General features: G+C 47.2%; 1 protein-coding gene across 2 annotated transcripts in view; it reads right to left on the bottom strand.

The window, feature by feature from the left end:
- Positions 1–5553: 5553 nt before the first annotated feature.
- Cers4 (ceramide synthase 4) overlaps positions 5554–14876 on the bottom strand; it is a 31998-nt gene continuing 22675 nt past the window's right edge. For both annotated transcript variants that reach the window (XM_028860706.2, XM_028860707.2), the window contains exons 3-11: positions 13002–13119; positions 11418–11536; positions 11150–11207; positions 10256–10306; positions 9246–9338; positions 8890–9018; positions 8340–8446; positions 6124–6280; positions 5554–6030 (exon numbers count right to left, since the gene is read on the bottom strand). In XM_028860706.2, the coding sequence (XP_028716539.1) occupies positions 5845–6030; positions 6124–6280; positions 8340–8446; positions 8890–9018; positions 9246–9338; positions 10256–10306; positions 11150–11207; positions 11418–11536; positions 13002–13119 (1018 nt within the window). In that variant the 3' untranslated portion in view covers positions 5554–5844. The remainder of the gene's footprint in view (positions 6031–6123; positions 6281–8339; positions 8447–8889; positions 9019–9245; positions 9339–10255; positions 10307–11149; positions 11208–11417; positions 11537–13001; positions 13120–14876) is intronic.

Here is a 14876-nt window from a genome sequence, read left to right as displayed (position 1 = left end):
GAATTCAATACCAAACTCTCATATAGATAGGTCATCCAAAATAAAAGTCAACCAAGATGTTAAACTATACAATAGATCAGATGGACTTAGCATATACCTACAGAATATTCCATCCAATCAATATTAACCTTCATATTTGGCTATACACATTCTTCTTAGCAAAGAATGATGCCACCCATAGTGGGAAGGTCTTCTCACTTCAATTAATCTAATCAAAATACTCCCTTACAGGTATGCCTAGAGGCTGATCTCCAAGTTGACTCCATATCTCATCATGCTGACAATGGAGGTTAACCATCACAACTACTAATCCCATTTTAAGAATCCAACATTACGGCCTGGCAGTGGTGGTGCATCCTTTACTCCCAGCACTTGGGAGTCAGAGGCAGGTGGGTCTCTGTGAGTTTGAGGCCAGACTAAGCTACATCATGAGTTACAGGAAAAGAGCAAAGCTACACAGAGAAACCCTGTCTTGAAAAACCAAAAAAAAAAAAAAAAAAAAAATTAAAGAATGCAGCATTACTCTGTACTAAGGTTATTAGTAAATCAGTGTGTACTTTAAGTTTATTGGTCCTATTTTTTGATCTTTTACATTTACATAAAAAGCAATGGGTTTTATTGTGGCATCTTCATACACATGAGTAATTATACTTTGTTCTTATTCACTCACTCGTTACTTTTCCTGTGCCCCTCCCCATTGTTGTCCCCTTCTGATTGGTCCTCTTTCCCCTTCTGTTTCCATGTCACATGTATTACATTCTTGATCTCTCTTAAGATTGCTTCCTCCTCTCTTATGGTCCCTTATATTTTATAACCTCTAAACACATAAATTAAAACACACACGTACACAAATATTTATCATTTAAAATCTAAGTTTTACACAAAAGAAAACATTCAGCATTTGTCTTTCTGAGTATGGCTCATTTCATCAAACATGATTTCCAGTTGCATCCATTTTCCTATAACTATCATGATTTGTTATTAACAGAGACATGAAATTCCATTGTGTCCATGCACCTCTACGCATGTCCACTCTGTGCTTTTGGTTTTGTTGATTTTCTAGGTTGGTTCTCCTTCCAGGCTGGCCTCAAACTGTTGTGGAATAATCTTTTTGTACACTGTGAATAGGTGTCACTCTGATTAGTTTAATAAAAAGCTAAACGGCCAGTAGCCAGGCAAGATTTTCAGGGCAGAGAGAATGCTGGGAAGAGGAAGGGAGGAGTTGCAAGGAGATGCCAGGGATGCAGAGCTAGCAGCATGGGCTTCATAAAGTAAAGGTAACTGAGCTACATAGAAGAATGTGGATTAAAAGATATGGGTTAATTTAAGTTATAGGAACTAGTTAGAAACCAGCTTAAGCTATTAGCTTTCATAGTTAATAAGAAATTTCTGTGTCATAATTTGGGAGCTGACTGGTGGGACAGAGAAAGACTTGCAACATACAGCACCCAGTGTAGGGCCATGTATATCCACATAAGGCCTGAAAAAGCTTTTAAATAAAAGAGTTTGGAACACAGAGTCAAACATGCCTTCCTGGTGGCCACAGTCTTTCAGATAGGATCAGTGCTAGTGGTAGACAGAGGCATGGCTCCTTTAAGAAGCCCTGCTACTTGAGCACTTGAATGGGGTGCATGAGTAATTGGCAGCATGCTACTTGGTGGCATGAGACTAGGTAGCTGCCTACAGCAGCATGGACCCAGAAACTTCCCAGAGCTGGGGCAGTAACCATGGCTCCAGCCAGTACCTCCACCATGAGGCTAAGCTCTCAGGGAACTGAGGGGGTGGAGCTAGCTACCAGCACACCATGAGCTAAGTTGCGTTTAAGATTTTGCTCATGCAGACAGAAAAGGTTACAGATAGACAGTAAAACAGGTTCAGGTGGGATAACTTCTAAACAGGATACAGTGTGTTTAAAAATGAGTATAGGTGTAAGAAAAAAGAAAGAGGGTATAGACAGTCATAAAAAAATAGTTTAAAAATTAATAAAGTCTTTAAAGAAAGAGTAAAATAATAAAAAAAAGAATAAGCCATGTAAAGACAGAAAATACACAGGGAGTCAGAATCCTTTATGTTATTGTGTTGGTTTTTTTTTTTTTTTTTAATTGGTGATAAGCAACTGACAGCTGCTGGGAGACATGGGATTGTGAAAGGGACTGCTGACATAAACCAGCATAGATACTTTAAGAATGCCTTAACTTTATTTAAAATGGAACTCAAAAAATGTATTGCTTTGAGGAAGAAGTTATGCTTTTGTTTCCACAGGAAACAAAAGGCTGTGGATTTGTTCAAGTTTGATAGAGATTAGATTTCATTGGGGAAGACCCCCTGAAAACTCTGGTTACAGACATATAGAAATAAACCTCAAATAACTACAATACAGGTGCCATATATTTTACCTGCTCAAACAAACAAAAAAACATCTTTGGCTGGCTTGTGTAAAACACACAGACTATACTTGTGTTAATATGTATGTTACCTTTGAAAGTGGATGTGTTTTCAGAGCATGGGGACCAGATACCAATGAAAACTGGTGGCCCAGGTGATCCAGGCTCTCAGATGCCTCTGTTGTAGTTTCCTCAGAGTTCTGCATCCAGAACAGTTTCAAGGCTGCTGGCTGAGATGGTCCATCCTTACAGACTATTCTAGCCAGGACTTGACCATTATCCTAACTTTTCAGGGTCCCGAAAATTCCAGCACCCCCAGGCAACAGGAAGCAGTCTGGAGAAGATAATGCCCACATTCCCAAGAGGTGAGGTGGATGATTTTTGGTCATTTGTTGAGTTATGAATGTTTGTCATCATTTAGGGGGATTAGTTACAAATTGTTACTGGTCATGGTCAGGGGGAAAGTTAAATAAAGAAGATTAGATTTGGGGATCTTTTTCTGAAGGAAAAAAGGGAGATATAGTATAGAAGTGATAGGATAAAAGGGTGGATTGTTGAGTCTACTTTTGAACAACCACTGTCTCAAATACTTTACATTAGTATGGATTTTTATATATTGATACAAATTTAAGGTTATTTTTGCTATACTGAATTAAGTTTCTACTCTTGTTTGAGGTATTGTGCTTATGCACCTTATTTACAAATGTAATGTATAATTAAGAAATGCAGGTTAGTAGTTAGTCATCTATGATAATCAAACTTTTAGTCATATTAGGTATGTTTACAAGATTAAACTGATACATTTAGCTAGATGATCTTCAAACACTCCAAAGACCTATAGAATATGGCATTTAAGATGTTTAATAACCCGAGGCTTTCCATGACAATGAGACATGTCTGCTCCTGGCAGCACCAATTTACTTCAGAAAAGATAATAGGTATCGAAGAAACTCCTTATAGAGTTTTCTTTCATTGTGGCAAGGTTAGCCACTGGGCAAAGAAACTGTTTTTGCCTTGACTGCTGACAGTATGCTGTACAAACTGGACAAGCAGGACACAAAGGAAAAGGACTGTTGAACTTTGCCAAGATAAGGCAGGACAGCCCTTCAAAATTCATGCTTCATAGAAAAGTCTGCCAGATAGTCTAGGTCTGTAGGGCAAAGACAGATACCCCAGTATTACAAAGGAAACTTGTGTAACAGATGCCTGTCATTTCTATAGGTTTGGAAGCATCTTGCACTAAACTTTCTGTTTACTCGGTAATATTATATCCTTCTGGGGTCTTTGATAGAATTGAAAACTAGATAATTACAGTTTTTCTTAATTATGATAGAAGATAAATTAGTACTAAACTTTGGACTCATCAAGAGAGGATAGATAATGGAATGTTTTCTCTAAATTTGCCAAATACAAATGGATGGACATTGTGGATGTAATTCTTACTTGATAACTGTTCTTATTGTATCTAGTTTCATTTGTCAAAGTTAATACCTTTCCTTTCTATTTAAACAATACCTGATAATTGTTCTTACTGTATATAGTTTTACTATGTTAGAGTTAAAATCTTTCCTTTTTATTTAGACAAAAAGGGGGAAATGTTGTGGAATAATGTTTTTGTACACTGTGAATATGTGTCACTCTGATTGGCTTAATAAGAAGCTGAATGGCCAATAGGCAGGCAGGATTTTCAGGGCAGAGAGAATGCTGGGAAGAGGAAGAGTGGAGTCGTGAGGAGATGCCAGGGACACAGAGCAAGCAGCATGGGCTTTACAAAGTAAAGGTAACCAAGCCATGTAAAAGAATGTAGATTAAAGATATGGTTAACTTAAGTTATAAGAACTAGTTAGAAACAAGCCTAAACTACCAGCTGAGCTTTCATAATTAATTAGAAGTCTCTGTGTCATAATTTGGGACTGGCTGGCAGGACAGAAGGACTCACAACATCAACTATTTCAGGCTAGTGGCCATACCCGTTTTCATCCCTCGTGTTCTCTCATCAATATGCCTCTTCCTTCCTTCTCAAATGCCCCTTCCCATTCTTTTCCAGGTTACTCATCCATGCACTATCTACAACATTTTTCTCTTTCTTCTTTTTTTTTTCCTTATTCTTCTTTTCATCTCCCCCACCCCCACTTCCTTTTCCTTTCCTTTCATTGCTTTGTCTTCCTGACTCTTTCACAAGACTTTGCAGTCTCTGCCTGTGTTCCTTAACTTTTGTTCCCCTTGAATTGTTATTCTCTCAACAGAAGCCATATTTCTCTTCCTTTCTCCCATATATCCCAAGAAGATAAAATCCACATCTCATCTCACCATCCCATTCTGCACCTATAACTGGCCCTCATTCTTCCCCCATTTTTTCATCTTTTTCTTAGCTGTTTCTCAGATTTTTGTCCAGTTTTCTATTCTAGGCACCTGCTCCTTGACACCCCCTCCCATTGCTTGTTTTGAGACTGGGTCCTGCTTTGTATCCCAGGCTTGTCTGTTTTTCCAGCCTACTGGCTTCTTCCTCCCTGGTGTTAGATGACAGTCTTGAGCTGCCATGCCAGGCTCTGATCTTTGTCCCCAGAGCATTTATTTTCAGATGTCCCCCAAAGTGGCCTGCTTCTCCCCACTGTCTCTGCTTCCCTCTCTTCCATGACATTCAGTCCCTCTTGCAACCTCCCACAAATGGCATGGTCTAACCATACATGGATCCTGTGGCTTTGATTGCTAAGTTAAATGGCACTGGTCACCCAGCCTCCATCTTGGAGGAGAATGTTTTCCTACAGCACTTCTGAAGACAGTGAACTCACATCAACCCTTGGGTCTCCACTGTCCCAAGAGTATAAAGACCGCAGGGTGGGACTGCAGGCTACTTTAAGCAAAGGACTACAAGGACATGCTTAGGTCTCTGCTCTACCTTCTGACTTGTACCAAGAATGCTGTGTAACCTCAGACAGAGGAGTGGCAGCTAAGCTTAATACCTTCTTTCCTATAAGCCAGAGCCTATCAGCCAATACTGTCCTGAAGGGCTACTGTGGAGAACATGGTGAAGGTGTAGACTGAGGGGCAGGGAGTATCTTCATGCCATGATGCTATGTGGGTGGGAATGGACATAAAGCTTGATGTGGCAGTGAGAAATCCTGTCAACAGAGTAATGGAGAGGAAAAGCTGTGAAGGGAACCAAAGCTCTCAGGCAGAGAATTCATCTCTGTTGAAATTTTATTGGTCCTTGATGCCAAGGTTCTCCACAGCCCCCAGGCTACAGCCTGAGGGTGGCTCTGGCCAGATGCAGAGTCCACTGCTCCCCCAGGCTCTGTCCAGTTGCTCAAAGGGATAAAGAGAGAAGAGACAGGAGGGAAATGCTGGAAACAGATCATCAGTCCTCTTCCTACCTCGGGGAGGGCCTCCCTGTCTCCCAGGGTCACCAGCCCAGCATCCAGATATCCTCAGTGCTGGAGACAACCCCACAATATCAGTCCTAGGTTGTCTGTGTGGCCTGGGTATGCCCATTGGCCAGGCGCCCAGCTGCCCGGCTCCGAGGGCCATTGGTGATAGCTGGTCCTGACCCTCGAGCCTTCCCATTCTTCAGCTGGGAACCTTCAGGAACTGCCTCGTCGTCACTGGAGTCTGATTCTTCCACATCACTACGGATGTCCTTTCCCATCTGTGAAAAGAGATGATGCCAGAGCTCAGAACAGATCGAGGATCACTGGGCCAAGGAGGGGCAATGGGAGCTGACCCTGCCAGGCCTCCGTACCTGACCCTTCCTCAGGAAACTGAAGATCATTCGCAGGATGAGGCAGAACCAGTACACATGAAGAATCTGCAGCATCACCAGGAGCACATTAAAGTAGTAGTACCCAAAGAAGGGGCCTGAGCTCTTGATGGAGTCAAACAGAGTGGAGTAGATGACCCTAAAGCAGGAAGCAGGAAGGAGTTTCACCAATCAGTACAGGTCCCCATTATAGGAACTTGCATGGACTGTCTGTGCTCCCGAACCTCCCTGGAGCCCCCTCCTGAGACGGTATCTCTCTTCACCTGCTTATACTGTCAGTGGAACAACAAGTTTGCCACCTGGCCTTTCTGCACCACAAACTCCAAGGAAGTATCAAGTGTCCTACTGGCCCTCCTAGGTGACCCTTTATAATCACTCATCTCTCCTTAGATACACAGTAACTCTTTACATCAACCTGAGACCTACGACTCATCTAACAGAGCCACTGGCTGCCAAAGACAATGTTCCTGAACCCACTGTTCCTGCATCTCTACCCTCTTGCCAACTGACCCAGCTCTGGTCATGCCACCTCTTTGCAAGGCCACAGCTCTTATTTCCTACACACATCCGTTACCATCAAAACCAACCCTGTCATTTCATAGTCAAGAAAGAGAAATCCAACCACACACCCTTTATCAATCTTTGCCCCTAGCTACTTCATTTCTTTTCCCCTTGAGGCTCTTGTGCCTCTTCTAGTAGCCCAGTGCCTGTCCCTCCTCCCTCCTGCTCCTCTTCTGCCTCCTCCTCCTCCGCACTCATCTCCCTTCCTCCTCTTCCTCCTCTTCCTCCACACTTATCTTCTTTCCTCTCCTCCCTAATCCACACTCACCTCCCTCCACACTCCTCCTCCACACTCCTCCTCCTCCAACTCCTTCTTCTTCACCAACTTCCACTTCCTTCTTTATTCTTCCCTTCCATCTTTTCTCTTTTCTTCTTCCTTTCCTCCTTCCATTTTCACCTTTTATTCCACCTTTTCCTCCGTCTTCTCCCTTTACTTTCTTTCTTTTCCCCTTCCTTCTCTCTCTTCCCTCCGACTCCCTCTCTTCCCCAACCCTGCACCCCACAGGCACCAGCAAGCTCTTTACCACTGAACTTGGCTACAGCTCCAGTCCTCACCTCTCGTAACTTCCCCGTCAGTCTCCAGCAAACATGGGAAAGCTCTGGGAACTGGCTAGTATCCACACCCAGATGACACTCAGCCTCCTGCTGCAAATGCCTAACAGCTGGCAACTCCTGCATTTATACCGCCACCCTTCCAGAAAGCCCGCCTGACATGCCATCTGCCTCCCCTATGTCTACGAAGGGGCAGAGGCCCCTCAAAACCAGCACGGAGCAGCTGAGCCCCTGGTGTCTCCTGTAGTTTTTCCTAGCCCTGTTGGTATCTCCTTCTTATCTTCTTCTCTCACCTGCTCTGGTTTTCTGCCCCAGCTTCCCACCATCTGCCCTCAGCACCTTGGCTCCCACCTCCCTTCAGATAACATCCCATAGCGTCCTTCATCACTTGCCCTGGTCACCTACCTGCATTCACCTTATCCTCTCTGCTCCAACCACATGAGCTCATTTCTGTTCTTCCAACACTGGAACACAGTCTAGCCTCGGAGCCTTTGCATATGCTGTCCCCGTCACCTGGGCCATCTTCCTCTATGGTCACCGTGGTTCTTGAGCCCCATTCATTCTCTATATACAGCAGCTATCAGTGAGGCATCCCTGAAGAAGGCTCAGCCACGGCCAGCTACCTACACGCCTGCCCCCTGCAGACTCCTTAGCTTCATTTTCTCTTCAGTGCCTTGTGCCTTGTGGTCTGTCGGCTTGCCTGTCTATCCTTTTTCCTCACCCACATCAGCTGGCTCCAGGGGGCAGACATCTGCATTGCTCTCTGGTATTTCTTCATCCCAACACATTCCAGAGGCTTAACAAATATCAGAGAATATTTACTAGACTATTTTAGTGACCAGGCACTCAGACAGCCTCCTCCTCTCTCTTCCTGTTCTGGGAGTGCACTGCATTAGTACTACACTGAGTTTCCGTTTCTCTTATCTCTGAGCCTTTGCATATGCTGTGCTCTGGGCCAGGCACACCATCTCCTGCCTCTTGGAACAATTTCAGCCAACACCTCCAGTTCCCTGGGCAGGGCACCAGGGTGAGGCCTGCCTGGACCCTGGACACACCCTCCCATCTCCCTGGCCCTCAGGACTCACTGAGTGGGGAAGAATATGAGGCGAGTGTAGAAGAAGACTAAGGAGAAGATGATGAAGAGAGTGTTGCACACTCGCCGAGAGCGGGTGTAGTTGAACATCTTACAAGCCTGCGGAGAGCAGCAAAGAGAAACAGGCTTAGGACCAAGAACCCACGGAAAGTGGAGAGCCTCAACTTGGGGACAAGAAGCTATAAGGTGAGGTCAAGTAAACTGAGGTAAGGCCATATCTCCACAACTACCTAGGGAGGGCAAAGAATATGAGAATGGCAGAGACAAGACAGAGACAGAATATTTCATCTCCAGGAAAACTGGGGCATGGTGCCTCCAGTCCCTGAAAGGCTGGGAGGGGCGGGGCCTCATATCCAAATGAGTCGGACAGCAATGGGGATTTCCTGTCCCAGAGAGACCAAGAGGGAAGGGCCTTATGTTGCTGGAAACTAAAGAGGGAGGGGCGAGTTTTCACCTCCCAGAGAGGGTGAGGGGGCAGGGCCCCCTCTCCATGGCCAGGAGAATAGCAGGGCTGGCAGGACAAGTCGGGGGGGTGAACCCACCTCCAGCAGGTAGTCACAGCAATCATGCAGCAGCAGTACCACAGAGCCAATGCGCAACAAGTTGGAGCTGTAGGAGAAGGCGATCAGCCCCACGGTCACAAAGTGGTGCACCACCTGCTCCTTGAAGTCCTGCCGAAGACAGTGGGTCACCACCGGGACAAGCCTCTGTGGCTGGAGGGCCACATGCCTGAAAGCAAGCCTTTTCAGGGTATCCGTAAGGCCTCTGGACCCCATCCTTTCTGCCAGGAACCAAGGGCGCCTCAAGGTGTAATGTTGAGGCCAATTCATCCCACTTCAGCCCCTTCCCCAGAGATTAGGAAGCATCTCCACACATCCAGCTGTGGCTCATAACTCACCTTGCGTTTGATGTCAAAGGGCAAAGTGATTAGCAGTGAAATGTAGAAGCCCAGTTCCACGAGGTACCACCAGTACAGGGCCACATTCAGGGTCTACAGCAAGGTAAGGAGAGATTAGCTGTGAAGTGTGGAGGCTCCTGCCTGGAAGGGACTTGGATGGAGCGTCTCCCAGGTTGCCCAAAACCTGGACACTTGAATACCAGTAAGTGAGCAAAGCATGCACTCCCCATCCCTGGAGGTCATCCAGAATAGTGGTCTGGGGCAGCTCCTGGTCTTGTTTTCCTCCCTCTACAGAAGAATCAAAAGCAGAGTTGGGAGTGGAGTGTCCTCACATCCAAAGTGCAGAGAAGAATGAAATCTCATGGCCCAGAGAGGCCCCAAGAGGTGGGCCTTCATGGCCTAGAAAGTTGAGGCAAAGCTTCAAGTCCCAGAAGACCAGAAGAGACTAGGCATGATAGCCAAAGGAGTTGGGTGGGGAGGGGGTCACATCCCTGGAAAGTTAAAAAGGACTCATCTTATCTGCCTGGGAAACTGGAGAAGAGTAATAAGGCCTCACATCCCAGGGAGGGTGTGAGAGTTGGAGTCTTGCTGTGGATGATTGGTTGATAAATAAAGTGCTGATTGGCCAGTAGCTAGGCAGGAAGTACAGGTGGGACAAGTATCAAGAATACTATTGGGGATGGGGATTTAGCTCAGTGGTAAAGTGCTTGCCTAGCAAGCACAAGGCCCTGGGTTCAGTCCTCAGCTCCAGAAAAACAAACAAACAAACAAACAAAAAAAGAATACTAGAAAGGATGGGCCCTCAGTACCCAGGCGGGCTGTGAAAGGCCAGACATTACCACTCAGACAGGAAGGAGAGGGGAGCCTTATCATTCAAGCAGCTAAGAAGGGCAGGGCCTCATATACAGGCAGGTAGTGGGGGGCAGGGCCTCATCATACAGGCAGGTAATGGGTCGTTTTTGCCTGTGACCACAAGTACTGAGTTTCTCCCAAGTCCACTTGCCACTCACCTGGAATGGATAATTTTCCCAGCACAATGCCACTGTCCACAACCATGGCTCCTATGAAGGAACAAAGGATCTGAAGCTCTCCAAAGGCAAAAGCCAGCTTCCTACCCTGGATCTGAACCCCCCACTACCAGGGCTTCCACAGCCTTCTAGGTACCGATTCCACTCTGCCTTGAGTTTATAGTTTTCAAGCAAGGGTCTCACTATGTAGCTCGCATTGCCCGCGAATTCTCCATCCTTCTCCCCACAACTCCCGAGTGTTAAGTCTGATGGTTGGTTTTAACTTTCAACTTGACACAATTGAGAATCACCTGAAAAGGTGGTCTCAATGAGGGGTTGTCTAGATTAGGTTGGTCTGTGCACATAGCTACATGAGAGATTTTTCTAATTTGGGTTAACTGTGGGTAGCACTATTTCATGAAGTGGGCCTTGGACTGGATGAAAAAGAGAGTGAGCTGAACACTAACATGCACACATTCCTTGCTGTCTGTTTCTGATTATGGAAACAGTAACCCCCTCCCTCGAGCTACTTCCCTGCTGTGACGGACTGTAACCTGGAACCATGAGCTAAAATAAATCCTTTCCCTGCTGTGACGGACTGTAACCTGGAACCATGAGCTAAAATAAACCCTTTCCCTGCTGTGACGGACTGTAACCTGGAACCATGAGCTAAAATAAATCCTTCCTCCCTCGAGCTGCCTTTGCCAGGATATCTATTACAGCCACAGAACAAAGTGGGACAGCGTGCTCTCTCCACCACAGCTCATGCCCGCTCTCTCCTCCCGTGTTCCAGCTCTGCCTCCCACTCCTCCCGAGCAGATTCATTCACTGCAGGTGTGGCCAGCTCCTGGTGCACAGTAGGTCTTTGTGGGACAGGTGACCCTCAGGTTTACTCACGTGGTAGAGGATAGAGATGCCGCCCACGAAGGAACACAGGTAGAAGACAAACCTCCAGCTGCAGAGAGGGAGGAAGCTAGTGAGGCCACTGCCAAGGGCAGTGTGCAGGCCCCAGAGGTGGAGCTTCATCTGCCAGGGAGTCTGGGAAGGGAAGGACCTCAAGTAACAAGGAGGCTAGGAGGGGTGAGGCCTCATCACCCAGGCAGGCGAGGAAGAGTGGGGCCTTGTCACTCAAACAGACTTGACCTCCCCTGCACCCCACAGTTACCTGGCTTCACAGAATTTCTTGGACAGGCGAGGCCGATCCTGGTTCCGACGTCTCCTGAACCAGCGCTGAGTCTGTCGCAGCGTGAGACCGCACTGGGCAGCCAGGAGGACCATCTGGGTCTGAGGCGAGGGAATGAGGGAGAAGGTTACACAGGCCTAGTGCTGGTCTCCTGCCCTTGTCCCCAGGTGCATGGCTCCCACTTAGATCCCCTCCTCGCCTGAAGCTCAAGATCTTTGCCACAGAGCCATATCCACTACACTGAGAGGAAAGAGAGGAGGGAAGGTGAAGAGGCTTCCAGAACACGGGCCCTGTTTGTAGAGTGTACAGGTCACTGGTGGAGTCTGGCATCAAGAATGAGGCTGGAGAATGGGGGACATAGCTCTATGGTGCTTGCCTAGTATTAACAAAGTCCTCGGTTCATCCCCAGCACAGAGGAAAAGCATTTATGAGGATGAGAGGCAGGCTTTCCTGCAGCCCCTTGAGGGGGTCGAGTCTCATATACCCCCTGGTTAATTTTTATTGTCAAACTGACACCACCAAGAGTCAGCTGGGAAGAGGGCATCTCAACATTGCCCAGATCAGCTGGGCTTCTGGCCTTGTCTTTGGGGAATTGTCTTGATTACTGACTGATGGGAGAGCTGTGTTAAGAAATCTGGCTGAGCCCAAGCCAGAGAGAGCAAAACGGTAAGCAGTGTTCCTCCATGGCCTCTGCTTCATGTCCTGCCTCAACTTCCTGTCCTCACCACCCTCTGTGATGGCCTGTTACCTGAAAGTATGAGGCGGAATGAACCCTTTCTTCTCCGACTTGCATTCGATGTTTAGCACAGCAGCAGAAAGCAGACTAGTCCGCCACCCCAGGCAGGCATTTAGCTCTCTGCTCCATAGAAGCTACCCTGCCAGCCAGCCACTCAGGAGGCAGAGGCAGGCGGATCTCTGTGAGTTCGAGGCCAGCCTGGTCTACAGTGCAAGTTTAAGGACAGCCAGGATTACCCAGAGAAACCTCATCTCACAAAATAAAAAAAAGAGTGACTCTCTACCCAGCCAGGATGGGACCTTTAGTCCTGGAAGACCAGGAGGAGCAGGCTCATGTCCCAGGAAGGCTAAGAGGACAGGTTCAAGCTTGAGACCTTTAAAGGAAGGCTTCCCCAGGTCCCAGAGAACCAGAAATGGTGGGGCTTCTTAACCCAGGAAGCCTGAAAGGGGCAGCCCCGTCCTGGCTGGGGATGAGGGGTGTCGCCTCACACTGCAGAAAAGAGGGGTGGGGATTCAAGACCTAGAGAACTGGAGACTAGGAAGGACACGCTCATGCTGGGAGGAAGTGGTATCAAACCCCAAGGAACCTGAGAAGGATGGGACTGGTCCCCTACTCTCGCACAGCTGGGAGAGGTGGGGCCTTGAATTACCAGGAGACAGAAGGGTCACATGTACCAGGGAAACTGTGAACTCAGGTTAAATGTAGGGTGGGGGTACTTATGGGTGAGTCAGAGGACCCTGAACCCACCTCCAATAAGGGCCACACACAGCTTCTATTCCCAGGTTCCAGGGACACCACCCTGTGGATGTCAAGAAAATGTGGGGGCTCACCTCCACGGGTCTCTGCCCCATCCTGAGGAAGTATTTCTCCAGCACTGGGTTGGGCTTTATCTGCCTCCTGATTTGATCCCGTATACCCATCCACCGGCTCAGCGGCAAGGCCACAAATCTGAGTGCAATGGAGACAGAACCCAGTAGAACTCAAATGAAAGGAAGGTTACTCCAGCAGGAGGAAAGGGAGGGATCCTGAGGCCTAGGCAAGCCTCACCAGCAAGTATGGTTCAAATCTATCTGAACAGAGGGTTTGGAAACCCAGAGCCAAAATGTCCATGCAGGCACGAAATTTTCTACCACTACTCCCAGCCACAATCCCTGGACCAAACCTAGGAAAAGACGTTAGCGTCATCTTCTGGATAGGGAGGTTCAGGCCATCTCACAGGAACCCAGTTTCCTTTACCCATCCTCAACCAGAATGAAAGTCCTCTGTGTCTTAGTGATCTGAGTCTTAGTCTCTCTGCATCAGGTTCCTCGGGGGAAGGATATGGCCTGCTACCTGTGAAGTCTGATACCCTACAATCCCTACTCCAGCAAAAGCACCTGGTTAATCAATCCCCCAGTGCCCACAAGAGGGTGCCCCAAGACCACAGATGGAGACTGAACTCCATCTTCAGGGTTCTAGTACTTCAACTTCTCTTAAGAAAACCTGAGGCCCTGATCAATCTAGTAAAGAACTCCTATTAGATTCCACGGTGATGGAGACCAGTCTTTAATAATACTTACCCTCTGCCGAACATGGAGGAGTCCATGTTATGACCGGCTCACTTCAGCACTGTTAGCATGTTTCCTTGCTTACTTGCTTGCTTGCCTGTTTGTTAGTCTCTCTATCCAGCCCAGGCTCTCCACAAACTGGCAATCCTCCTGTCTCAGCCTTCCAAATGCTGGGATTACAGGCATATACCACCATGCCCAGCCTAAGATCACCACTTAAATGTGAAAATACACCCATCTGGGCTCCAGTGGTGAAGTTGGGAACACTACCACCCTAGTCTCCTATGCTGGTTTGAAAGAAAATGGCCCCCAAAGGGAGTGGCACTATTAGGAAGTGTAGCTTTGTTGGAGGAAGTGTCTTACTGTGGAGGTGGGCTTGGAGGTCTCATATATGCTCAAGCCACACCCAGTGTCTCAGTTCACTTCCTGTTGCCTGCAAGAGGTAGGATACTCAACTCCTCCAGCACTATGTCTGCCTGTAAGCCACTATGTTGCATGATGATAATGGACTAAACCTCTGAAAATGTGAGCCACCCCAGTTCAATGTTTTCCTTTCTAAAAGTTGCCATGGTCATGGTGTTTCTCCACAGCAATAGAAACCCTAAAACATCTCCCAACCCTATTTTCATGCAGACATCTTAGAGCTGTATATGGCAGAGAAGCCTTCAAAAGAAATATATAAGGACCTGGGGAGATAGTTCAGTAAGAATATTTACCACATAAGCATGGTCATGAGTTCAAATCCCCAGCACCCATGCAAAAACCTGGGTGTGGCCACATGCCTGCCTATAACCTCACCTCTCTGGGGGATGGGGGTGGAGGGGGAGAGAGGAGGATCGCCGGGGCTTGCTAGCCACCCAGTCAGAAGGTAGCACGACAGAGGCTGACAGAGACCAGCTAATGTCCTCCTCTGACTTCTGCACACACAAGCTTTTTTTTTTTTTTTTTTAAGTTTATGAGGTAAATATAAGTTCAGTGAATGTTCCTTGGGTCCCTCACGTCCTGCCTGTGTTCAGCGGGCTGAGAGCTCAGAATCCCCTTGATGGTGGGAACCACAAACCAACACACACTTCAGGTCAGGGATAGGACCTAAAAAGGGATTCTCCAGAGATGGACCAAGGCCTCGGCCTTGGAACACAGCCTTAAAAGAATTGCAGA

The sequence above is a fragment of the Peromyscus leucopus genome, chromosome 23 (assembly GCF_004664715.2).
Source record: "Peromyscus leucopus breed LL Stock chromosome 23, UCI_PerLeu_2.1, whole genome shotgun sequence".
Classification (NCBI taxonomy): Eukaryota; Metazoa; Chordata; class Mammalia; order Rodentia; family Cricetidae; genus Peromyscus; species Peromyscus leucopus.
This window is presented reverse-complemented; position numbering and strand designations above follow the sequence as displayed.